The following is a 25,560-nucleotide window of genomic DNA, read 5'->3' on the forward strand; positions in this document are numbered from 1 at the left end:
TAACATCTTATGTCTGACATGTGTTATGTCATAACAGTCCTCCAGCCAGTGTTCTGTTGGCATTGCAGGGTATCACAAGCAAAAGTCGAATATTCTTGGACATGGTAAACAGTGCCCATGTGACTACAGATCTTGTCAAATGATATGATTCAAAAAGATCTCCCAGCATGAAAAAAATTTTAAACTGCTTGTCTTCCCTATCTTTCTTGGTCTCTACTAGTTTAGAAGGTATTTAAAAGCTTTCACTCAGATCTGGTCTAGTTTACCTTTTAACTAAGGTTCAACCTATTTGATAAGGATAGGGACCAAGCATCATTATCTTTTTATCATATCTTAGGCATCTAATGGACTAATATGAAATTTTCCATTCACTCAAAGTTTTAAAATTCAAACACAATTTTTAACCTATGTCCATGTGTTTAAATTCATTAAACAGGGAGTTCCCGTCGTGGCGCAATGGTTAACGAATCCGACTAGGAACCATGAGGTTGCGGGTTTGGTTCCTGGCCTTGCTCAGTGGGTTAAGGATCTGGCGTTGCCATGAGCTGTGGTGTAGGTTGCAGACGCGGCTCGGATCCCGCATTGCTGTGGCTCTGGCGTAGGCCGGTGGCTACAGCTCCGATTCAACCCCTAGCCTGGGAACCTCCATATGCCGTGGGAGCGGCCCAAAGAAATAGCAAAAAGACAAAAAAAAAAAAAAAAAAATTCATTAAACAAAAAGTTAATGAAGGAGATGATTTTTTTTCAGTACTGTAAATTGAAAAACACATCCTTTTTTTCTGCTAGATCATTATTTGGAAAATAAAAGGCTGATACAAGTAATTTTCCTTTAGTTTAAGAAGAAAAAAAATTTCAAAATACAGAACTGAATGCTTGAGGAGGAAACTAATAATCTTAGAAAGACCTCTGTTGGAAATTTTTCTTGTGGAAAAGTTTGTGAAGACTTACTTCTTGATACTTAAAATCTTCTGTTTTTCTATTTCAAACTTGTAGTCAGCAGTGTCCTGGTTAATTGATTAGTTCAATTTAAGCTTTCCATGACTGTCATACTTTCCTTTTCCTTTTGGAATATGTAAAGGAATTTATGTTTTTTAAGATATTGAAATTTTTGAGATATAAATACATCTCGTTAGGAAGGTGATAAGTCCTTCTTCAGAAGAGCGTCGCACTGTTTGCAGTTTGTTTTGTAGTATTAAGCCAAAGAAATCAAGTCAGTCATTTAGAACAACAGTAACAGCCAAACTGAAATTGTTTCAAAAGTTTTTAAAACTCTCCTTTTCTGGTTGATTCCTAAGTATCTCCTTGGGAATCAAGGCAGCAGAGGGTTCTAGCTTTTTTCTTTCAATTGGTTTTGCAGTGCATTTTTGCTGGTTTTGACCCTGTGCTAGACTGTGGGCTTGAAGTGCTATTACATGCTTCTATCCTAAAGTACGGTTTGTTTCTGAGAAACAGAAGAAAGCAGTCAACCCCTTAGAAACAGCATGTTTTGCCTTTTTTTGTGAAGTCCATAAGCAGTTTGACCTGCTTCTGATGTATTTATTTGAATGTTTATCCAAACGGTATTAATCATCTACTAAAATGTGTTAGCTTCTAAGTGTGATTCTCAATATGTTTATGAAGAATTTGTGATAATATGGGGAAAATGTCTATTATGATAGTTAAAAAACAAAAGGAGGAGTTCTCTGGTGGCTTAGTGAGTTAAGACCTGGCATTGTCATTGCTGTGGCTCTGGTTACAGCTGTGGTGCGAGCTTGATCCCTGGCCTGGGAACTTCTGCATGCCATGGGCATGGCCAAAAATTAAAAACAATTTTTTAAGTGTATTTAGAAAAAAGACTAAAGGTAAATATGTCAAAATATTACTAGAATTCCTCTCCTTTTAAAATTTGATGCGTATTATTATAAAAAATTTAGACATACAAATACACATAGATGAGTGTGCATATGTTTCAGTTTCTTCTCCCCCGTACATCCATCAGTTCGCATATGCATTGCTGAGATTGGAGTAGATTTAATTGAGGGTAGCTTTTACCTGAAAGACAATAGCTTAATGAAAGTTGTTAAATAAGTCATCATCCCAGTGTATCTGTGAATTTAAAAGCTTGTAACAAACTGTGCTGGGAGAGAGAGAAAAAAAAAAAGGGAATTTAAGATACAGCTCTGCCTTGCAGGACCTTATGAGCTGGTAGAGGAGAGTGTAAAAATTGTAACAGACATAATCTGTAAAGCAGTCAAAATGACAGTATTAGGAGGGATGTGATTACATGCCCAAATTTGCACCAAGTACTGTTGGAGTTCAGGTTAAAGGAGTTTCATGTGAAAACCCAGTGGTAGAAGTGAAATTTTAAGGGCATCTTTAATAGGAGGTAGTGTCTGGAGGGAAATAAAATATACACAAAAGTTTACATTTAACTTTAAATGCTTTATCCCCGCCTGACTAATGCATTCTTTTAAAAGGATTGTTCAGTGTTCAGTTTCCTTCTTATAGAAAAATCCCCACAAGCACAATTATAACAACAAGACTGCTAATAATAGAGACTAAAGTGGGCAAAGGGCAGCAGAAGAGGGAACATTCTGGTCTGAGGGAAGAAGAGCAACTTGAAGTTGGGAATAAGCAAGACATAGAAAAAGGAGAGCCTTCCTTGGAGCATGGGAATGTCTAGGATCCCTTTGTGAGCCTGGCTGCCTTTCCTTGGATGTTATAAAAGAAATTAGACTGGGAGTTCCCGTCGTGGTGCAGTGGTTAACGAATCCGACTAGGAACCCTGAGGTTGCGGGTTTGAGCTCTGCCCTCGCTTAGTGGGTTAAGGACCCGGTGTTGCCGTGAGCTGTGGTGTAGGCCCCAGATGCGGCTCGGATCCTGCGTTGCTGTGGCTGTGGCGTAGGCCGGTGGCTATGGCTCCAATTGGACCCCTAGCCTGGGAACTTCCATATGCCGTGGGAGTGGCCCTCAAGAGGAAAAAAGGGCAAAAAGACCAAAAAAAAAAAAAAAAAAAAGAAAGAAAAAGAAATTAGACTGTATAGATTTGAGGATTTTATATTAAGATATTGATTTATAAATCCCTTGGCTAGCAGCTATCTTTAACCTTTCAGTACATGGTATAATTTTTTACTTAGTTTGAAAATATTGAATTGATAAAGAAAACTCTGAAATTTCTAAAGTATGACTTAGATTTGCTTTCTTTTGTTTTTTCACTTAAAGTGCTTCTTTTTTTTTTTTTTTTTTTTGTCTTTTTGCTATTTCTTTGGGCTGCTCCCACGGCATATAGAGGTTCCCAGGCTAGGGGTCGAATTGGAGCTGTAGCCACCGGCCCATGCCAGAGCCACAGCAACTCGGGATCCGAGCCGCGTCTGCAACCTACACCACAGCTCACGGCAACGCCGGATCGTTAACCCACTGAGCAAGGGCAGGGATTGAACCCGCAACCTCATGGTTCCTCATCGGATTCGTTAACCACTGCGCCACGACGGGAACTCCTAAAGTGCATCTTAAAAACCTACTTGGAGCTGAAGAATATAACTTAGTAGTACTCAAAAGTACTTTCTACCTTAGACTTTTTGAAGACGAGTCATACATGTCCAGGTGTATGTATATATTCCTGTTTTTAATGCCTGCCTTGTAAAGTAAATTTAAACTGAGTTCCTTAAACTGGAAAACCGTTAGGAAAAGCCATTTCAAAAATATATGAATCCCTTTCATCATTTGAAAAGAATAGATTTCTTTCAGAAGTAAACAACCTACTCTATTCTGTAGAATGCCTAGTCTTTGTTAAGCAAAAATAGATGTGAAACATTGTGGAATAGTCTTAAGAATGAAGCATATATTCCCGAGTTTTGGGTTGATTTAGAATTTAATGCACATATCAGTTCTTCTAGGAATAAAGGTAAAATGGATGAGGATCAAATGTGAGAGTATTTAAATGAGTCTCAAGATTTTCTGTCTCATGTGTGGTGGTATTGAACTCTAGTCCTGGGCGTTAATTTGTGCCTGGTGTTGACCTGAGGCTGTGCAGGGACACGCACTGCCTCCCTTCATTCAGCTTCTCTAATTATCCCCATTTCCTGGGGCGCTTGCTTAGAACTGGGCATGAGTGCTTGTTATTAAAATATTGGGCTTCCCCGACTACATATAACAGGGTAGTTTTCGGTATAAGATTTATGTATAAATGAACTGAATAGGAGGCTGAAGTTGTGGGTTGTGATTTTACTCAGTCAGACTGGTAGCCACTCTCTGGTTCGACAGTGGATTGGGCTTGTAATAAATGAAATCGTAGTTAATACAGTTCCTGAGCTTATTTGTTACATTGTTATTTTTAGTGCATGTTAAAAAAGAGATCTGATTACATAAATGCTTTGTGAAACACTTGCAGTTTTGTGTATATTTGCAGATGAAGATCGTTCTTTTTGCTGGGAGGCTCTATTAACGCGGAGATTTGTCTCCTCAGGTTCACGTGACGATGGCGGATGAGGCGGTGTGTGTGGGCCCAGCTCCCACCAGTAAAAGCTACCTCAACATGGATGCCATCATGGAAGCCGTCAGGACAACCAGGGCCCAAGCTGTGAGTCTGAATGAGTCTATCTGCTGCAGCTGTTTCATATGTAGTGAGCAGAAAGCCGGAATTTGTATTTAAAAAAAAAATAAGAAAGAATGATGGAAAATGCTGTTGCAGTTCATGTCACATGAGTTAAATGTGGCCGAATTCGCCACTGGAAATCAAAGGCTTTGTAGCATCTGGCAGTGTTGGTTGCCGATCCTGCAGGTGGCTGCTGGATTCAGCTTTCACACCAGGGAGCAGTTTCAGTTCATTTCCAAATTTGCTAGAAGGAAAAAAAAAGAAAAAAAATCCTAATTAGTTTTGAGTATTAACCCTTTCAATGTAATAGGAACTTTAAAAAAATTCTCTATTAGAAACAGGATCTCAAAGACCCCATTTTAAATTCTATTTAAATCATTTAATAATTATGTATGCCTAGGTATACTTCAAAAAATACAAAAAAGGCTGTAATTGGCAGTTATTTTAGTTTGATAGTGTCAATGGAATGTACATAATTTGCATGGTGAAATCAGTAATTCTCCCCACACCCAGCTCTGTTTGAATGGAGTGGTGTCCAAGGAAAAAACTGCTTCCTGACATCAGAAATGGTGTTTTGTTATTGTGGCTGTTGGGGTTGTGGATGTGTGTGTGTGTGTTTTATAAGAGAACTAATTACATATAATGTTAGAAACTATGAAGAGTTATCTCTAAAATTGGACAGAAGCAGCCAACCCCAGCAGTTAGCCTGGAGTGCTTCGATTAGTGTTCACATTTCTTTTGAAAGAAATGTTTTACTTAGATGCATGTTTAAATAAAAAACTGAATTCATGAGCCCATATTGTGGATGTTACAGCTTATTAGCAGAGTTAATGAAGGTAAAACTCGTTTAACTTTTAAACTGTATAGCTTGTCAGAATACAGTCTTTAGTTGAATGTTTATATAAAAGGAAATTGTTGGAGTGAAACTCTTTTCCTATGATCTAGTAATGGAAATTATTCTGTGCGTTGTTCATAAAGCTTAGTCTAGCGTTTCCAAGTTTCAAACTAGATTATGATATTGGCTCCTTTAGAAATTTGACTTTCTTGATAGAATAATTATTTTCCTAGAAATATGCTCAAGATTGATAATAGAATGGCTAAATTTATGTTTAACATGCCTGACATGGTAGAATCAACCGTTGCTTGATTAGAACAGGATGGTAGAATTTAGATCAGAGCAGTGCGGCTTGTGAGAGAGGAGAGCGGGAGGTCGTTGTGAATGGCTGAGTGGGGTGAGGAGAGAAAGATACTAGGAGAAAAATAAAATTCAGAGTGCGATGAAACATTAAAACCAATCTTCAGTTTCAGTTAGAGTTGACAAAAACCATTGGATAGTGACTAAGTATATTAACATTGTCAGCAATGAAATATGTTCATTGGCTTAGTAGCCAGGGTTTTGGAAAGTAGCCGTTTCTGGTACTATAAAGAAAGGAGAATTAAGAGTTGTTGTTTTTTTAATCCATTGTGCAAAGTTTTCCTTTAATTATTTGACCCACCAGCCTTTGGAAAATCCTCCAAACTTGTGGCTAAAGTTAGTCTCAGAAAAAGCGGGGAGAGTTTGGGTGGGGTTGAACAGCATGGCCAAGTCCAGGTGGACAGAAAGGAGTGTAGGGAGCCGGCCCTGGCTGTGGTTAGGACGGGGGTGGCGGGGGGGTGGGGTGAGGGGGTGCTGCAGGTAACTATAAGGTCGGCCACGTCTCGGTATTTGGGCTTGTACTCAGGAATGTGAGTGAGTGCAGATCAGTGTGTTGGAGGAGTCAGTTACCTCACTCAAGAGCCCTTGAACAATAAACGCATTACATGTGCTGTTTTGCTTATTATAAAGGTTTTGCAAATTGATAAAATTGAAAGTGCTTTTTGTTTCCATTTTAAGGTACATCCAGGTTATGGATTTCTCTCAGAAAACAAAGAATTTGCCAAATGTTTGGTAAGTTTGCGATGAACCAGAAACTCTTAACTTACATCTCAGAAAGCAGTGTCATGGTGTTGCTTTTGTAAATCCAAGTAGTGATGAATAATAGAATTTTCATTGACCCAATGAGTCTTTGAAAATAGTTTGTGAAAAGTGATGAGTTTAATTTGATAACCTAAGTCTTGATGTGAAGAGTGAAAATGGAGAAATTATAAAATCACCATTATACGTAATGAACGATATCTAGTTTAGACATGCACAGGTTTTTTTGGCCATGTCCCCCACAGCATGTTGAAAGTTGCTGGGCCAGGAATCGAACCTACATGCCACAGCAGGGACCGAGCTGCTTGTGACCACTCTGAATTCTTAACCTGCTGATAACTCCTGATATCTAGTTTATTATAGGTTGTGTGCACTTTGACTTTTAAAATTAAACGTTTGAGATTTTTAGCTAAATATGTCAGGGAGTCCAGCGATTTATTAATTATTATGCCATGAACATGAAATGTGAAGCCGGAAGTGAGATTCTGTTTTTTCTCTTTTATTGCATATTATGGTGTTTAAGATCAAGTCTTACTACTGCTTCTATTTTGGGAAAAGTTTATGATCTGAATATCTTCCTGATACCACTATCCTGACTAGGTGTATGAACCTGTACTTGCTATTGAACTGATTTTCCAGGTGTATTTATAACTACATTCAAGATGATACTGAAGGAGTTCCCGTCGTGGCTCAGTGGTTAACAAATCCGACTAGGAACTATGAGGTTGCAGGTTTGATCCCTGGCCTTGCTCAGTAGGTTAATAAGGATGCTGGGTTGCTGTGGCTGTGGTGTAGGTTGCAGATGCTGCTTGGATCCCGTGTTGCTGTGGTTCTGGCGTAGGCCGGCTGGCTACAGGTCCGATTAGACTCCTAGCCTGGGAACTTCCATATGCCGTGGGAGCGGCCCTAGAAAAGGCAAAAAGACAAAAAAAAAAAAAGATGATACCAAAACCTTAGTTTTCAGGTATTAAAATCTGTTGAATAATGTTTCAGAAAGCTCATTAGATCAGTTATTTCAAGCATTAAATTATCTTAATATTTTAATTTACTATGTTATACTGTGTTTCTGTGATATGCTTGTATTTTGTTCCTTCATGGATTCCAATGCAGGCACCATTTTCAGGATGAGATTTCTTATGGCTGCACTAATGGCATATGGAAGTTCCCGGATCAGGGAATGAATCTGAGCCATCGCTGTGACCCAGGCTGCAGACACAGCAACGCTGAACTGCACTCCACCGAGGATCAAACCTGTACCTCCACGGCGACCTGAGCTGCTGTAGTCAGATTCTTAACCCACTGCACCATAGTGGGAACGCCTGGAGAGTTCTAGCTCCGAACGATCTATTTTAACCAATTTACTTCACAGTTTAAAAACTAAGGGCTAAAGAAGTTGTCACTTAAGGTAACACCTGTGGATAATAGTAACAAATGTCTGGAGAAGGCAGATTAGGTGTAAGTCATCCAAAGGTCCATATTTCCAGGTTTTGTGCAGTATATCCAGATTTTCCTGTTTATACCCCTTTTTACTATCTTCTTGTTTGAAAATTTGGCTGAGGTTCTGTCATTATATAAGAAAATGAAAAATAATACATTTAATATGTATTTGTAAATATGATGTATTAAGTTTGTTTATTATTGATGAGGAGTCTCTCTCTAAATTATGGTCCACAGGCCAAATGCAACCTGCTGCCTGTGTTTGTAAACTAAGTTTTTTTGACACATAGTCGTGCTCATTCGTTTACCTGTTGTCTGTGGCTGCTTTTGATTTTAATAACAGCAGAGGCGCATAGCTGTCGTGGAGACCAAATGACCTGCAAAGCCTAACATATTTACTGTATGGCCCTTTATAGGAAAGTTTTGCCCTTTATAGAGAAAGATATAGAGGGACATTTGAGTCTAGGAAGGTTGAAATGATATGGCAAGTATATTCATCCATGCATTTATTCAGTCATTGAAAAAGGCTGCTTTGTATCTATGTTCAAGGCATTTGAGAGGGATGTGAAAATGAATCAGATGTGGGCCTTGCTCTTGCGGAGTCCCCCACATTGTGGAAAATAAGTCAAGTACACAACTAACTCCAGGGAAGAAAGTGCCATGAAGAAGTTCACATTCTCCGTAAATGAAGATAATATTGTTTCCACCGGGGGGGTTCTTGTTAGAGAAAATAGTATACAATAAATGACTGCCTTCCTTTCTCATTTATTTTCTTTCTTTTCTTTTTCTTCTTCTTCTTTATTTCTTTTTTTTGTTGTTGTTGTCTTTTTATATTTTTAGAGCCGCACCCACAGCATGTGGAGGTGCCCAAGCTAGGGCTTTAATCAGAGCTGTAGCCACCCGCCTACACCACAGCCACAGCAACGCCAGATCTGAGCCACATCTGCGACCTACACCACAGCTCATGGCAACGCTGGATCCTTAACCCACTGAGCGAGGCCAGGCATCGAACCTGCAACCTCCTGATTGCTAGTCAGATTCGTTTCCGCTGCACCGTGACGAGAAATCCTATTTTCTTCCTTATGCATCTCTGCCATTTTTCTTAATCAGAGCTGTGCCTCAGCCAAGCCAGACTGCCTGCTCTTCCCAAATGTGGGTGGCTCCTTTTGTTTCCTTCCTTTTCATCACTCTCTGCAGTGACACCTGCCTGCTAGTCCCACATTTCCAACTACTGTCTGTCCTTAAAGGCACAGTTCACATGTAACCCTTACCGGGTAGTTTTCCATGTTCTTCTGGTGAGAAGTAATCTCTTTTTCCTGTCATCTAGAACAGTAAAAAAAAATTTTTTTGATTTCTTATTTGGTATACCACTTTGTATATTATGTTAAAATGATTTCTGGAGTTCCTTTGTGGCGCAGAGGGTTAAGGGTCTGGTGTTGTCACTGCTGTACCTTGGGTTCGATCCCTGGCCTGGAAACTTCCATAGGCCAGGGGCTCAGACAAAAAAAATATGTTTCTAAATATTAATCTCTTAAGATAAGAGACTTGGTCTTCTCAATCTTTGTTTCCCTTTTGTCTTATAGCCTAATGATTTCTTTGTAGTAAGTTCAATGAAAGAATGTTATGTAAGGATTAAATATTATTACAATAAGAATTATAGAACAATAACCTGCAAGAAAACTTTCTTCCTGTCACAGAAAGGATTGTTTTGTAACTAGAAGGCAGGATTGTCATGTGTTTTTGCTCACTATGAAAATCTGTGGCTGGTGATAATTAACCTTCTCTTGTTGTGCATCATGGCAAGATTCTTATTTGGGATATAATTTTCCCAGCATTAAAATCTTCTCCCATTGAAGTGTGCCATTTAAAATGTTCCTTTTGGGAGTTCCTGTCGTGGGGCAGTGGTTAACGAATCTGACTAGGAACCATGAGGTTGCGGGTTCGGTCCCTGCCCTTGCTCAGTGGGTTAACGATCTGGCGTTGCCGTGAGCTGTGGTGTAGGTTGCAGACACGGCTCGGATCCTGCGTTGCTGTGGCCCTGGCGTAGGCTGGCAGCTACAGCTCCGATTTGACCCCTAGCCTGGGAACCTCCATATGCCGCGGGAGCGGCCCAAAAAATAGCAAAAAAAAAAATGTTCCTTTTGGAATATCTGGTTATAGTTGCTGAGTTCCATAAAGGTAATCCAGTGAAATGAAATGGCTTACAGATTTGTTAGACACATCAACATTTTTGTGTGATTGATGACCAACCATTGAAATTTGATAGTTATTATCCCAAATTGGGTATATTGTTAGCAATCTGATTTTTAAGATAGTAGTGATAGATTACTATGTTGCTGGCAACTTTGGGCAAGAAACACTAGCTGAACATGGAAAGGAAATTTTTTTTTTTGGTCTTTTTTTAGGGCTGCACCTATGGCATATGGAGGTTCCCAGGCTAGGGGTCGAATTGGACCCCTCTGGCCTATGCCACAGCCACGCAATGCCAGATCTGAGCCTCATCTGCGACCTACTCCACAGCTCATGGCAACGCTGGATTCTCAACCCACTGAGTGAGGCCAGGGATTGAACCTGTGTCCTCATGGATACTAGTCAGATTCATTTCCGATGAGCTGCAATGGGAACTCTGGAAATTTTTTTTTAAACTTTAAAACTGTGGATTTCCTTTTGTCATAATGCTATAACTTATATTTGAAATTCAGTCAAATATGGAGATTTTTTCCCCCGATTAATTTCTGGTCCTGCTTTTTTTTTTTAATTGCTCTTCAAAGATCAGCATAATATTTATTTTGTTTATAGAAAAAAGTATTTGTGCTTTACCATCTGATATTTTGTTTTTAGTTAATAACTTTGAATAAAATGATTTCTTGAAGTTTTTTTCTGAATTTATGCTATATGCTGTAGAAAGTACCATGAGGAGTTCCCGTTGTGGTGCAGTGGTTAACGAATCTGACTAGGAACCATGAGGTTGCGGGTTCGGTCCCTGCCCTTGCTCAGTGGGTTAACGATCCGGCCTTGCCGTGAGCTATGGTGTAGGTTGCAGTTGAGGCTCGGATCCCGCATTGCTGTGGCTCTGACGTAGGCCAGCAGCTACAGATCCGATTCAACCCTAGCCTGGGAACCTCCATATGCTGCAGGAAGCGGGCCCTAGAAAAGGCAAAAAGAAAAAAAAAAAAAAAAAAAAAAAAAATTTGTTGAAGAATTTGAAGATGATGTTGAGTAGAAATGCTCTAAAGTGAATACTTGAAAAGGAAAAATCTATTTTTAGGGAGTCTTTTAAGGATGTAGATAAGGCAAATACATTTAGAGTTGTATGTTAGGAGCAAGGTGATTTCAATAAGAAAGTTAAGAGTCTGGGATTTGGTGAAGCTGGGGTTTTCTTCCCTCTTTTTTTTTGAGGTTAAGGCAATGTGAATTGTATACTTTTTTTTTGCTTTTTAGGCCTGCGCCCGCGGCATATGGAGGTTCCCAGGCTAGGGGTCAAAACGGAGCTGTAGCCACCGAGCCTATACTACAGCCACAGCAACACCAGATCGGAGCCCAGGGATCAAACCCGCAACCTCACGGTTCCTAGTCGGATTTGTTTTCGCTGAGCCACGAGGGGAACTCCATCAAATTGTGTACTTGAGTTTTCCTTCTCCCTCTCCTTTTTTTTTTTTTTTTTTTTTTTTCGCGGCATATGGAGGTTCCCAGGCTAGGGGTCAAATCGGAGCTGTAGCCACCGGCCTACGCCAGAGCCACAGCAAGGCGGGATCCGAGCCGCGTCTGCAACCTACACCAAGCTCACGGCAACGCCGGATCGTTAACCCACTGAGCAAGGGCAGGGACCGAACCCGCAACCTCATGGTTCCTAGTCGGATTCGTTAACCACTGCGCCACGACGGGAACTCCCTCCCTCTCTTTTCCTCGAAGTTATTAGCACAGTCTGGGGTTGGAGAGAAAATTCTTGCTCTGCCACTTCGTAGCCATGTGATCTCGGCTGAGTTGCTTAATGTTTTACTTTAAAGACTCTCAAATGTCTATATTTACTCTTTGCATGATTTATATTTTCTCCATCTGACTCTTTATGTTGAAAGCATGTCATCCTTTTTAAATCATTCTGATAATCTATACTTTTTAATTACAGTAGTAGTGTTTGGTCTGCTAAAAGCTTTTTGGTTTTCCTCAGTTTATTTTCTTTAATAACAGGTTTTTTTTGAGATACAGTTTACATGATAACACTCGCCCTTTTATAATGTTAAAGTCAGTGATTTTTAGTCTATTCATTGAGTTTTATACCTATCACCACTGTGTAATTTCAGCAGACTGTCTTACCGTTTAATAAATAACTGATGTGACTGGACCTGTGTCTACCGTTTTTGTTGTTGTTGCTGTTGTTTTGTTCTCTGGTTGTTTCCTTTTTTTCCTTCTGTTTTCTTTTCCTCTCTTCTTTGGATTATTTTAATTTTTAGAATTCTGTTTAAGTTTATCTGTTGGATCGATTACATTTTCAATGTTGTTTTTCTAGGAATTAGAAGATACATCCTTAAGTTTATATAGCCAACTTAGAGTTAATATTATTTCAGGTAAAATGTGGAAATTTTGCAGTCATATTGGCCCCTTTCCTTCTCTCTCCATCACTGTCCTCTAAGTTGGAGTGACAAATATTTTTCATCTGTGTATACTATACATTCCATGAGAAAATGTCATAATCTTTCCTTTAAACATGTTTGTAATAAATTATTTCCTTTATTATTGACCCAAATATCATTCAATTGAAGTTAATGTTGATTTTTATTTTGGTCCATTTTTAGGGTATGTAGAAAAAAACTTAAAAAAATTTTTATTATATTTAAATGTGGCAAATCATACATAACATAAAATTTACTTTTATGCATTTTTAAGTATATCAGTGTCGTTAAGTACACTTACAGTGTGTAATTATCACTATTATTTGTCTCCAGAACTTATTCATCATGCAGAGCTGAAACTCTGTACCCATTAAATGGTAACATCCTATTTCCTGCCCCCCCAGCTCCTGGTAATATCTATTATACTTCTGTCTGTGAATTTAATGACTCTGGGTCACTCATCAGTGGTATCAGACAGTGTTTGTCCTTTTATGACTGGCTTGTTTCACTTAGCACAGTGTCAAGCTTCATCTCTGTTGTAGCATGTGTCAGAATTTCATTGCTTTTTAAGTCTGAATAATAGTCTCCAGTATGGAGATACCACATTTTGTTTATTCTTCCGCTGTTAATTGTCACCTAACTTGTACACAGGTTGGAAGTTAGAAGATGGAAATTACACTTTTTAATTCCTCTATCATTCAAGATGCTTTCAGTACATGCTTCTTAACTCTCCACTGGATGAGAGAATTTGCTGAATTAAAATGTAGAATTCCAGAAATAAATGTAGAAAGGACACTTTGAGAAGCCTTCCTGTGTTTTCATCCTTTGTTGTTGTTGGTTTTTTTTTTTTTTTTTTTTTTTGGTCTTTTTGTCTTTTTGTCTTTCTAGGGCCACACCCATGGCATATGGAGGTTCCCAGGCTAGGGGTCCAATCAGAGCTGTTGCCGTCAGCCTACACCACAGTCACAGCAACGCCAGATTCGAGCCGAGTCTGCAACCCACCCTACAGCTCACAGCAATGCCGGATCCTTAACCCACTGCGCGAGGCCAGAGATCGAACCCACAACCTCATGGTTCCTAGTCAGGTTCATTAACCATTGCGCCACGACGGGCACTCCTGCTATTTTTAACTTATAGTAATTTTGTGATCTCTTAAAATTTATTTTTATCCATTTATTTGTGTACAACTCCTGTGCTTAGTTTAGTAGGAAATAGTTTTTTGTTGTTGTTGTTCTAATGAAGGTAATAGATTAAGGATTTTCTTGGATTAAATTAAGCAACATTAAGTATCACTGTTACATATAGTTAATGATTCTTACTGCCCAAGATAGATTCTAAAATTAAACTTTTAAGTGCATGCTTTCTAAAATGGGCAAAGAGGCAGAAATAATGAGGTAATTGCTGGGGCTTTGTTTTTGGACTGGACTTTAAAGATATCATTAACGTTTCTGAGGTACCATGTTGAAGCATAATGTGTGATATGCTAATTTGCTGAGCAGAAGTAATCCTTTCTTGTGTGCACATACCTCCCAACATACTTGTGGTGTGTTTGCAGATGTGTGTCTTTTCTTAGCTTTTTATTCAGTCCTTCACACAGTAGTTGGTTGCGGAATACAAGTGTTAAGAGAAATAACGTTTCGTGAGATAAAAATTGTTACATTTCTTAGTCACTATACACACACACACACACACACACACACTTTTGCTTTTTAGGGCTGCACTCACGGCCTATGGAAGTTCCCAGGCTAGGGGTTGAATCGGAGCTACAGCTGCCGTCCTGTGCTACAGCCACAGCAATGTGGGATCCGAGCCACATCTGTGACCTGCACCCCAGCTCACGGCAACATTGGATCCCTGACCCACTGAGCAAGGCCAGGGATGAAACCTGCATCCTCATGGATACTAGTCGGGTTTATTTCCACCTTGCCATGACGGAACTCTGCTGCTATATTTTCTTTATGATAAAATGTTTTGATTAATAAGTGACAGGTGCTGTTGTTAATTATAATTCTAAGTTTATATAAAATATATGGAATGTATAGACAGAATTAGTTATGTATTAATCTATTATATATAAAATGTTACTGTATTTCACTAGGGTATCATATTAGTTCAGCATTTGTACTAGTAGTTGTATAGTGGCATGGTATTTAGAAGGCTAACTTGGAACTGTATTGCCGAATTTACAAATTTAAAATCAGTTTTAAATTAATTATTGAATGTGGGTGATGAATTACTGGGAATTTATTACACCATTCCGTCTCCTTTTGCTCATGTTTAAAACTTTTCATTAAAAAAAAAAATCTATAAAAGGAAATACATTAAGCCCAGAAGAAGGATTTTTTAAAAATCTTACCTTGTTCTGAGAGGCTAGAATATCAAAGAGTGTAAACTGAGTTCGGCGTTAAGCTGACTGTCTTGGAGAACACGTGAAACTCGGGAGACGGGAAAGCCTCCTTCACGCTCAGTGTGAAGGGATGGCAGCCTTTGTTTTGGGGATATTCCTCTGTTACCAATGCATCTGCTTTTCGTCGTCCTCAGATTCTCACAGCCAGGAGAAATAGAGCGGCCTTTTGTCTTTATCCTTTAAGATTAATAGAATGGACACCGAATTAAAGGCCAAGTATAGGGCCTAAAAACATTAGCTTTTTCCAGCTCATCTTAGTTTATCCCACATTGGCTCAAGCACGCCTACCGCAGAGCGCTCTAGTACAGAAGCATCCTCAGGTGTGCCGACTTGGTATGAAACTAGAGGGCGATAGAAAAGAACACTCCCTTTGTGTAGTGTCAGTTACAAAGAAGAAAAATCCACTTGTTAAAAGGGCTTAATCTAGAGCAATAGAAAGTAATTTTTTGTTATTCCAGGGATCATATTATTTATGCTTTACATCTTATGATGATAGGCTACTTCTGCCAAGACTGCATTTCTCCAAGAGATTTTACTGTGCTCCGTTCTTATGATGTGTGCTTGGATTAAAGTAGACAAAATTATCTCCAGAGCAGATTAATTGCCCAAAGAAATAATCACATTTTGATCTATTGTGTTTCGTTTATAATAGAATAAGAGTTTTGAGAAATTAAATCCTTACTTTGTTGTGTTACTTTATTAGACCGTTAATTCCCTGCCCTCACAGAATATGTTAACACTTGCACAGTTTGAAGAAAATGTTGCAGTAAAGTAGAATGAATGGCTTCTACTGATGGCATATATGATTCCTAATCGCAGGGAACCAAACAGGTGAACTCAGGTGATCTTACCTAGCAAGGGTAAGAATCTGTGTGGATTGTTTTCGGATGGCTCACAAAATTGGTAGAGAGACCATTTTTCACTTAATAAGAGGTTTATCTCCTACCTCTGGCATAAGTGTGAAGATACCTGTCACTGTTCTAGACACTAGATACATCCAGGGTGAACAAGACAAAAATCTGAGTTGTCATGGGGTCATTTTCCAGTGCAGGGAGGCAGGTAGTAAGTGAGCGAACCTTAGATGCAGCAGAGCACCGGACCTCACTGTGTTCTGGGGCATCGGGGTCCTGGAGGCTCTTTCAGAGACTCTGCCAAGTACAAACGGTTTTTGAAATACTTTCCCCCCTCAATCTCACAATTGTGCAGTAGAGTTTTTCAGCGGCTGCATGATGTATGTTATCATAACAGATTGAATGCAGATCCGGTTATGAGAATCCAGCTGTGTTCTATTAAGCTGGATGGCAGAGGTTTGCAAAAATGTAAAACATTTCCACTCTCACTCATTTATTTGTCATAAAAACTTTAATTCTAATTGTTACCTTTAAATGTTTTTTTCCTTTGGAAATTAGTAAGTATTTAAACATTTTCTTCATTTCAACATGGTAAACTTTGGTAGATGTTATACATATAAGCAAAACCTCTTTGAGAACAGTTTTTTAAAACTGTAAAGAGGTTCTGGGCCCCAAAAGTTTGAGAAACAGTGCCAGAAGGTGAATAGGTGACCTCTTTGGATAAGGTAGCACAAAAAAAACCTCTCCAAGAAGGTGACCAGGAAACTGGCGTTTCATGGGAGAAGAGCATTCTAGGCAGAAAGAACAGGATTTCTCTGACGCCCCTTCCCCATCCCACTACAACCCCTTTTCTGGCCCTATAATTGCTTAGATGTCAAGTCAAGGACTTTTTCTTCTTTCTGAATTCCTGTTGGTTATCATTTTACCAGTCATTAATAATTCTTTGCCGATTTTAATGGAATTGCTTATATGTATTTTTAAACATGAAACAAACTTTTTTTTTTTTTTTTTTTTTTTGGTCTTTTTGCCTTTTCTAGGGCCGCTCCCGCAGCATATGGAAGTTCCCATGCTAGGGGTCTAATTGGAGCTGTAGCCACCAGCCTACACCACAGCCACAGCAACGCGGGATCCGAGCCACATCTGCACCCTACACCACAGCTCACGGCAACGCCGGATCCTTCACCCACTGAGCAAGGCCAGGGATCGAACCTGCAACCTCATGGTTCCTGGTCGGATTCATTAACCACTGAGCCACGACAGGAACTCCCAGAGAGACTTTTAGAAGGAAATGTAATCTCTTTGCTGTTCACACCAAGCTAATCTGAAATGTATTTTTATTACTTAAAACAAGTATTTGTTGTTATTCCTATTATTTCCTATTAAATTAATTCCTTTTGCATAAAAAAGCCATATATTGGATTTCTATATATGACTTTGAGTATAATGTGACTTCATCTTCCGTGTGTATTTGATAAATTTGTTTTGCAGTCCTTATGCTTTGGAATTGTAATTTGTACCTGTACTTATTAGTATAGTGTGTAAAGATTCCCTATGGTTTTTATTATAATTCTTGCTAGTATTCTTTGATATTTCTCACACCCTTTAAAAGCAAAAGCAATTTAAGTAGTGAATAGGAGAGAAAGACAAAAAGGAAATAAGTTTAGATAAAGTAAGAGTACAAGCAACAAGTTTGACTGTGGCCATTATATGAATGGATGAGAGTTCTACCTTTAGCAAATTATTATTTTTTTCTTTTTTGAGTATTTACTGTGTGCCAGGCACCGTTCTAAGCACTCTAACTAATTGGCTTTCCATAATAGCCCTACAAGTGGCTAGTACTGTCTTTCCTGTATAGGTTTAAGAAGCAAAAGGAAGGTGAGTTTAAGCAAGTTGCTCACACAACTCTTAGTGCCCAGGCAAGGGTTCAAACCCAGGCATTGCTTGTACTCCTACCTTCTGGGATGTGCTACCTGTGAAGAAGAGATTGTACAACTTGTAGAGCAAAACGAAACCTAAAAAATGTTTTTAACTCTTTTTTTCCTCACCCACATCAGTTTTTCCTGTAACGCTATAATTACGTAATTTTATAATGGTAATTTTTTTTTTTTAAATTGAGGATGCCTTAATTATTTTTTTTTTTACAGAATAAAGTACATACATTTACACACAATTGCATTCACACAGATTATTATAACATGGATCTTAAGAAACAGATTAAGTGACTTCCACTGGAGAAGTAGAATGGAAAATATGCTGAGACAAATAGGAAATTTATTCTGTACTTTATATAATGGTAATTTCTTAAGCCTCTTGATACAGGGACTGTATAAAGAGTCGTCTGTAATAAAAGTTAAGCTTTTCCCCCAAAAAGCTCGGAGTGGGGAAAAGAAGCAGTTGAAATAAGAAGAGCACATGGGAGAAACGAGACCAGTAGAAAGCCGTTGTGGTGGTTTATAGTAGGGTCTGTGGTGTGGTTGTTCTGGTTGAGTTAGTGTGTGGCAGTCACATCAGCCACTAAGAAGACACATGGTGGGAGACTTGCTTTTCAGATGCCTTGGCCACTGTGGTTTTGGGGATGGGAATGTCTGAGTCTTAGGAGCCGTAGCAGAGTGTGGTGGAGGTTAAAAGCAGCAGTGGGGATGATGAACTACAGATGCTCAAAGATAGCAAATAAGGAACAAAAATAGATAGACGATAAAATAATCCTTCTGAGGTGTCAAAATTAACTGGTAACAGAAGTATGTATCCGATAGAAGGTAGACAAATGCTCATATCTTGTGAGGAAATTACCTAGACAACTGTATATTATATTCAAGATTTAAAAAAAAAGGCAGAAGTTCTTTCTGTGGCACAGTGGGTTAAGAATCTGACTGCCGTGGCTCAGGTCGCTGTTGGAGGCATGGGTTCAATCCCCAGCCCAGTGCCGTGGGATAAAGGATCCGGTGTTGCCACAGCTATGGTATAGGTCAGTGCTGTGGCTTGGATTCCGTCCCAGGCCTGGGGACTTCCATATGCTATGGTGGAGCAGTTAAAAAAAAAAAAGTCAAAGCTCCTGGATTCCCGATGGACAAGTAGGCTACTTCTTTATGAGAAAACACTTTGCTAAATGGGTCTCTGATGGAGAAGGGATGAGGACTTGGGTTCCTAGTGAACTAATGATTCTCTTATTTAGGGGGGTGTCAATCAGTATAAAAAGTGGGTTCATGTGTGCTTTTTTCAATCTGTGTATACTCTGTGGTATCATTGTCTCTAAATTATAGAGGAAACTGAATCAGAAGTAGAATGCTGTTCCTAGTCACGTATTAATAAGTTCTCAGTTCTTTTGACTGAAGTGTGTTGCATTTTGAAGCCTTGAGGCTTCTAAAAAGCTAGAGTGCAACTGCGTAGCATTATAAACTTAAATTTAGCCACAAACAACCCCCCCAGATTTTTAATATTTGTACAGTGTTTGTTATTAATTTGGGGAGCCTTTTAGTATCTGGTATGCTTATAGAAGTGTACTCAGACATGTTAATATCATGAGTGCTTACCTGTATTATAGTATTCTTTCAAGAAATAATTGTCACAGAGCAACTTAAAATAGTAAATTAATGATACCCTTCACTCTATTGCCACATGTATTTTGAGATTTTCATTGGAAAATTTAAATTTAAATTATGAAAATAAAAAATAGACACTGTTCACAGTGTCAGTAGGTATCTGTTCACATTTCATTTGAGAATTTTTCCATTGTAAGCTGCAGATTAAATCACTGTGAATAGGCTAATAGTCTATGCCTCTTCTATATATGAGCTCAAAAAAACCCTGATTATTTTATTTTGAGATGAAAATTGTTAGTTTATGGTTTATGTTTTTTTTTTCTTGACAAGCTTTTATAATTTTCAGTCTTGCCAAGTCTCAGAGTTTTAGATCCCAGACTCTAGAATTTGTTGACTGAATTAATGAATAGAGCAGTAGATTAATACCTTGTTGATTTTTTTTAAGCCACCAGAGATCTTATTTTCACTCTGAAGAAACTGTTTGAAATAATGATTCACAAATCTTGACTGAAACAGACCACGTTTACAATAATAATGTTTTGCACAACATTTTTAGTCGATGAAGTGTAAAAATTTCATGTTTGTCTTAGCTTTTCGGTCTCTGAGGTATTCAGAGTGGTGACAGGGCTGCTCTGTTACTGTTTTGCAGCTAGCTCTTTTAATTGATGTTGAATTGTGGCTTTCCATGCACACAGGGCTCAGTAAAAAGGTTGCAGTCATCTAGTGAGCATTTTTCCTTTAATGTGCTCATTAGTGGTGGCAAGTCCAGGTTTTAGCACATGTCAGTAATTTACATTTCATTGCTGAGTGGCTGCCCTTGTTCTAAGAGTTTTTCTAAGCCTGATGAATGTATACTGGGAATAAACAGAGTGGAAGAATTGAAAGCCAAATACCCTGCCAGGCCTTTCAGTTGGTTCTGAAGCTTCCAGTGGATCTCTGATTAGCAATGCATGAGGCAGGATGGAAATGCAAAGACGAGGTCTGCAAAAGTTGTCCCAGGTAGGCCACTCCCTTAAATCCCCTTTTTGTGACCACCTTTCCTTTTCATCTTCCTCAAATGCTTCTTTGGTGACAGACTTTCTGCAAATGCGCAGATGCCCTGTTAGGCCTTGGAAGTGAACAATAGAGGGTCGACGTGGGTCCTCTGCCCCTTCTAACTGCTAAGCCAAGTCCGACTGTTTTGCAGTGAGTCAACACATGCGAAGGCTTGCTGGGCCTTTACGGCTCCTAGGGACCCTTCTCTGGGGACTGGGATCTCTGGTGAGGCCTGGAGTTCCTTTTCCCTCTTTGCCTGATTGGTACCAGCTTGCTGTGGCTTTTGCAAGCTTGCTTAGATCATTCATGGGTAATCTGTGGGGGCTGTGGTCCGTGTTGCTGTGCATAGGGCCAAGGCTTGTGTTATAATGTTGTCTTTGAAATTGGGGTGTTTGGGAAAATCTAGAAGTTTTCTTCTTGTAGAAAAACCCGATATATTATAATAAAGCATTTTTAGACCTTAGGATTTTATTCTAGGTTACCTTACATGTAGAAGCATTAGGAAACACTAGCCTAATGAGAAGATTAGAAATGTTACAATTCTTTACACAGTTTAAATTTACTTACGCATATGTGGAAATTTGGGTTGATTACAGGAAAGTAGGTATTAATATTGCCAGGTGTGTATTAGTATGGTCGTCTGTCTACTTACTTTGGTGGTATTTTTCAAAATGCCGAATTTTAAGAAATTTTGTTCAGAATTCATGGTTAGAAGCAAAAGCGAGTGAATTTTTCACTAACATACAGTATTTAAAGACATTGGAAAATATCAATACTCAAATCAGATTATTATTATTTTATGGTAAATTCAGTTGCATCTAATTTAGCTCTTGGACCGCTTAAACATGTAGGTATGTTAAGCACAATTTATTAAGTCTTTATATTAATTTTTTTATTAGCTAGATTTTAATAGAGTAGTAACGTAGAGCAGTGTGGTTTTTGGAAATTTTTATGTGTATGAAGATAAAGGTGGGAATCTTGAGAGTATTAGCTTAGTAATGTTTTCTGATCAGTATTTGTAGCCTTTGCAAAAATGTAACAATAAATTTACCTTCTAAAAGACTAGTTGAAACTATTCCTTTTGGATGTCTGCCAGATAAAAACCACATGGGATTAGAATCTGGAAAATCACTTGCAAATTTGAGGGGGATACCAGTGACTTTAAATATTTAACTGTCCAAACTGTCACCTACATGTGCTCTGTCTCTGCATTGGGTAAAAAAATTAGAAGTTTGTCAGCCAGTTAGAATTAAAGATGACATCTGCTTTTAATTGCTGTTTTATTTTCTTCCAAGTCAGTAAAAATTCAGTAAGACATGAATTATCAAATTTTGCAATGCTAAGCAACTTGTCAAGTGACAGTAAGCACTACCTTGACCACTTGTACAGATGGGAAGTGTTAAAATGTTGATTAATTGTCTCGAGTTCTGATTATGGTTTTAAGAGGCAAAAGCTCTATAACCATTGCCAGCTTTCTTGTGTCAGATAGTATTCATTTGTTAATTTTGTAGGCTTTTTTCAATTACTGGCAAATTGCCTCTTGTGTAATTAGCATTTAACTAGTTTTAGTGATGTTTGGTCTAGTAGACTTAGGGTCATATAAGGCATTGTAGAATTCATTTGTTTCTCAAGTCTGTTATTTATTTAGTAAACATCTAAGCTAAACTCTTTATAGTAAAAAATTTGAAAAAAAAATCTGAAAGTGAGCTTTCAGGTGGTATTCTCTCATACATACTTGTGTTGAGAAGGAAGTATTTGAATCTTGACAAAGGAGGCCTTGCATGGACCCCCTGTTGAAAAAGAGAATTGATTATTTCTGTTTTTACCATTTTGCAAACATTTTAAGATATAAAACATAAGGGTAGAGAAATCAGTTCTTCAAAAAGAGCATGTAAAAAGAATTCAAGACTACAGGCATTCTCAGAACTAAAACATACCAAAGAAATATGACTACATTAAAAAAGACTATATTTTAATTTTCTAGTTACTGAAAATTTCAGCATAGAATAGAAAGTCTATCTTTAAAATTTTAACTCTTTTTTTTTGAAGGGGGGGTGTCTCATTGTTAATATGAAAGTGGATTTTCTCCTTTTCCTATTCTATTACACAGAATAGATCTGTGTATTAGATGTAGAATTCTGTTTTGAAAGTGGTTAGGACCTGTAGCAACATTTCTCAGATTTATTTCTTAATAGTACTAGACTTCAATTTAATTCAGGTTTTCTTTTTTATGGCCACTTAAGAATATCTCGTAAATGGTTTATGTAGTAATGTATTTTTTTTTAACTTTTTAATGTATTTTATTTACTTTTACTTTTTAAATTTTTTGTAGTACTGTACTTTTGCTACTAGAATATCATCACATCATTTAATTTGATTCAGAAGATCTGTCCTGTTCAGTTACTTGGATATCATACAGATTTTATTTAAACTTGAAAACTAGAAAAGGTACTTATGTAAATTAAGCAGCATCTTAAGCCCAATGGTCAAGTTCCTAGACATTTTTAGAAAAGAGTTGAAAAATAGAAAATTTAGATCTTTTAGCTAAACTGTACAGAGCACTTTTATAGTCATTTCGATGCCTGGTAACTTCAGGGTTCATTGCCCCTGTGCATTTTTCAAATTATTTGCTTCTCAATACATAAGGCTTTAATTTACCTCCTACTGACAAATCCCAAATGGGTTTTTAAGAATTTTGAAAGTGGATTGCTATAGTTGGGTTGTAGTACGGGCTTTGATTGCTGACATAGGATTTCTTAAGACTCCCCAAATTTAGAAGGATGGGAGGTGCAGGCAGCATCTTCTGGGCAAATGCTGAAGTGTTTTTCTTTCCAGATATAGAATTACTGTTTCCTCTAATGTTTTTTCTTTCTTTGAATCCTGTTTTAGTTATTTTTTCAATTTAATTGTTATTTTATATTGGAGTATAGTTGATTTACAATACTGTGTTAGTTTCAGGTGTACAGCAAAGTAATTCAGTCATACATATACATATAGCCATTCTTTTGCAAATTCTTTTCCTGTAGAGGTTATTATGGAATATTGAGTAGAGTTCCCTGTCCCTGTTGGTTATGTTTTTTATATAGTTGTATATATATATTAATCCCAAACTCCTAATTTATCGCTCTCCCCCATGTTTACCTTTGGTAACCGTAGGTTTGTTTTCTAAGTCTATGAGTCTAGTTTCATTTGTATCACTTTTTTAGATTCCACATTCAAGTGGTATCCTGTGATATTTGTCTTTGTCTAATTTACTTCACTTAGTATGGTAATCTTTAGGTGCATCCATGTTGTTGCAAATGGCATCATTTCATTCTTTTTATGGTTGCATAATCCATTGCACACATGCACTACCTTTTTTTGTTTGTTTGTTTGTTTTTAGGCCCACACCCAAGACATATGGAAGTTCCCAGGCTCGGGGTGGAATTGGAGTTACAGCTGCTGGCCTATACCACACCTACAGCAGTGCTGGATCTGAGCCGTGTTGACGACCTATATACCATAGCTCATGGCAATCCCTGGTCCTTAACCCACTGAGCAAGGCCAGGGATTGAACCCACATCCTCATGGATACTAGTCAGATTTGTTCCCGCTGTGCCACAATAGGAACCTCCAATTGTTGGTAGACTTTTTGATGATGGCTATTCTGACTGGTGTGAGGTGATAGCTCATTGTAGTTTTGGTTTGCATTTCTCTAATAATTAGTGATATTGAGCATCTTTTCATGTGCTTATTGGCCATCTGTATGTCCTCTTTGGCAACTGTCTATATCTTCTGCTCATTTTTTGATTGGGTTGTTTGTTTTTTTCATATTGAGCTATGTAAACTATTTATATGTTTTGGAGATTAATCCTTTGTCAGTTGCTTTGTTTGCAGATATTTTCTCCCATCCTGTGGGTTGTCTTTTCATTTTTTAAAATAATTTCCTTTGTTGTGCAGAGGCTTTTAGGTTTAATTAGGTATACTTGTTTATTTTTGTTTTTATTTTCATTACTCTAGGAGGTAGATCCAAAAAGATATTGCTGTGCTTTATATCAAAGAGTGTTCTGCCTATGTTTTCCTCTAAGAGTTGTATATTATCCAGTCTTATACTAGGTCTTTAATCCATTTTGAATTTATTTTTGTATAAGGTGTTAGAGAATGTTCTAATTTTATTCTTTTGCAAGTAGCTGTCTGGAAGAGACTGTCTTTTCTCTGTTGTCTGTTCTTGCCTCCTTTGTCATAGATTAGTTGACCGTAGGTGCGTGGGTTTAATTCTAGGCTTTCTATCCTGTTCCATTGATCTATATGTTTGTTTTTTGTGCCAGTACTATGCTGCTTTGATGACTGTAGCTTTGTAGTATATTCTGAGGGCAGGGTGTCTGATGCCTCTAGCTTTGTTTTTCTTTCTCAGGATTGCTTTGGCTATTCAGGGTTGTTTGTGTTTCCCACAAATTAAAAATTTTTTTTTTTTTTGGTCTTTTTGTCTTTTTAGGGCTGCATCCGTGGCATATGGAGGTTTCCAGGTTAGGGGTCTAACTGGAGCTGTAGCTGCAGGCCGCCACAGCCACAGCAATGCCAGATCTGAGCCACATCTGTGACCTACGTCACAGCTCATGGCAACACCAGATCCTTAATCCACTGAGCGAGGCCAGGGATCGAACCTGCAACCTCATGGTTCCTAGTCAGATTCGTTTCTGCTGTGCCATGACGGGAACTCCAAATTTTAAAGTTTTTTGTTCTCGTTCTGTGAAAAATGCCATTGATAATTTGATAGGGATTATTACATTGACTCTGTAGCGTGTGAGTCCTGTTTTAACATGTCTATTTCTTTTAAAAAATAATTGAGACATATTTTTCACTATTAACTTAAATTTTGGTTTGTATGATCTTTTTTATCGTGGATTTTAAAGAACAGTAATAAATATAAATATTTGTACTCTGAACTGTCCTAAAGCAGTCGTTATTACTTCTGCAAATAACTTCGACATTATTAGTAAATGTGATTTATATAGTGTTGAGTATTATTACTTCAAGTGCACATTCTCTTAGAGGTGCTCACAGTGAGTTTCATGTCATCCTTTTATGCTTGTGTTGCTTTTAAGGAATAAGAGAAATAGTTGCTACCTATATTTTACTGGAAAGAAGACTAAAGCCTACAGCTAGTATTTGAAT

The 25,560-nt window shown here is 38.0% G+C and overlaps 1 protein-coding gene across 6 annotated transcripts in view; it reads left to right on the forward strand.

The window, feature by feature from the left end:
- PCCA (propionyl-CoA carboxylase subunit alpha) overlaps positions 1-25,560 on the forward strand; it is a 365,469-nt gene that overhangs the window by 54,834 nt on the left and 285,075 nt on the right. For all 6 annotated transcript variants that reach the window (XR_014818834.1, XR_014818833.1, NM_001444590.1 and 3 more), the window contains 2 exon segments: positions 4,445-4,558; positions 6,447-6,500. Coding sequence is in view for 4 of the 6 variants with exons in the window: in NM_001444590.1 (NP_001431519.1) it covers positions 4,445-4,558; positions 6,447-6,500 (168 nt within the window). In the remaining 2 variants the exon portion in view is untranslated.

The sequence above is a fragment of the Sus scrofa genome, chromosome 11 (assembly GCF_054392235.1).
Source record: "Sus scrofa isolate SSC_HxYL_T2T_F1_AM1 chromosome 11, Sscrofa_HxYL_maternal_Yorkshire_Landrace_v2.0, whole genome shotgun sequence".
NCBI lineage: Eukaryota > Metazoa > Chordata > Mammalia > Artiodactyla > Suidae > Sus > Sus scrofa.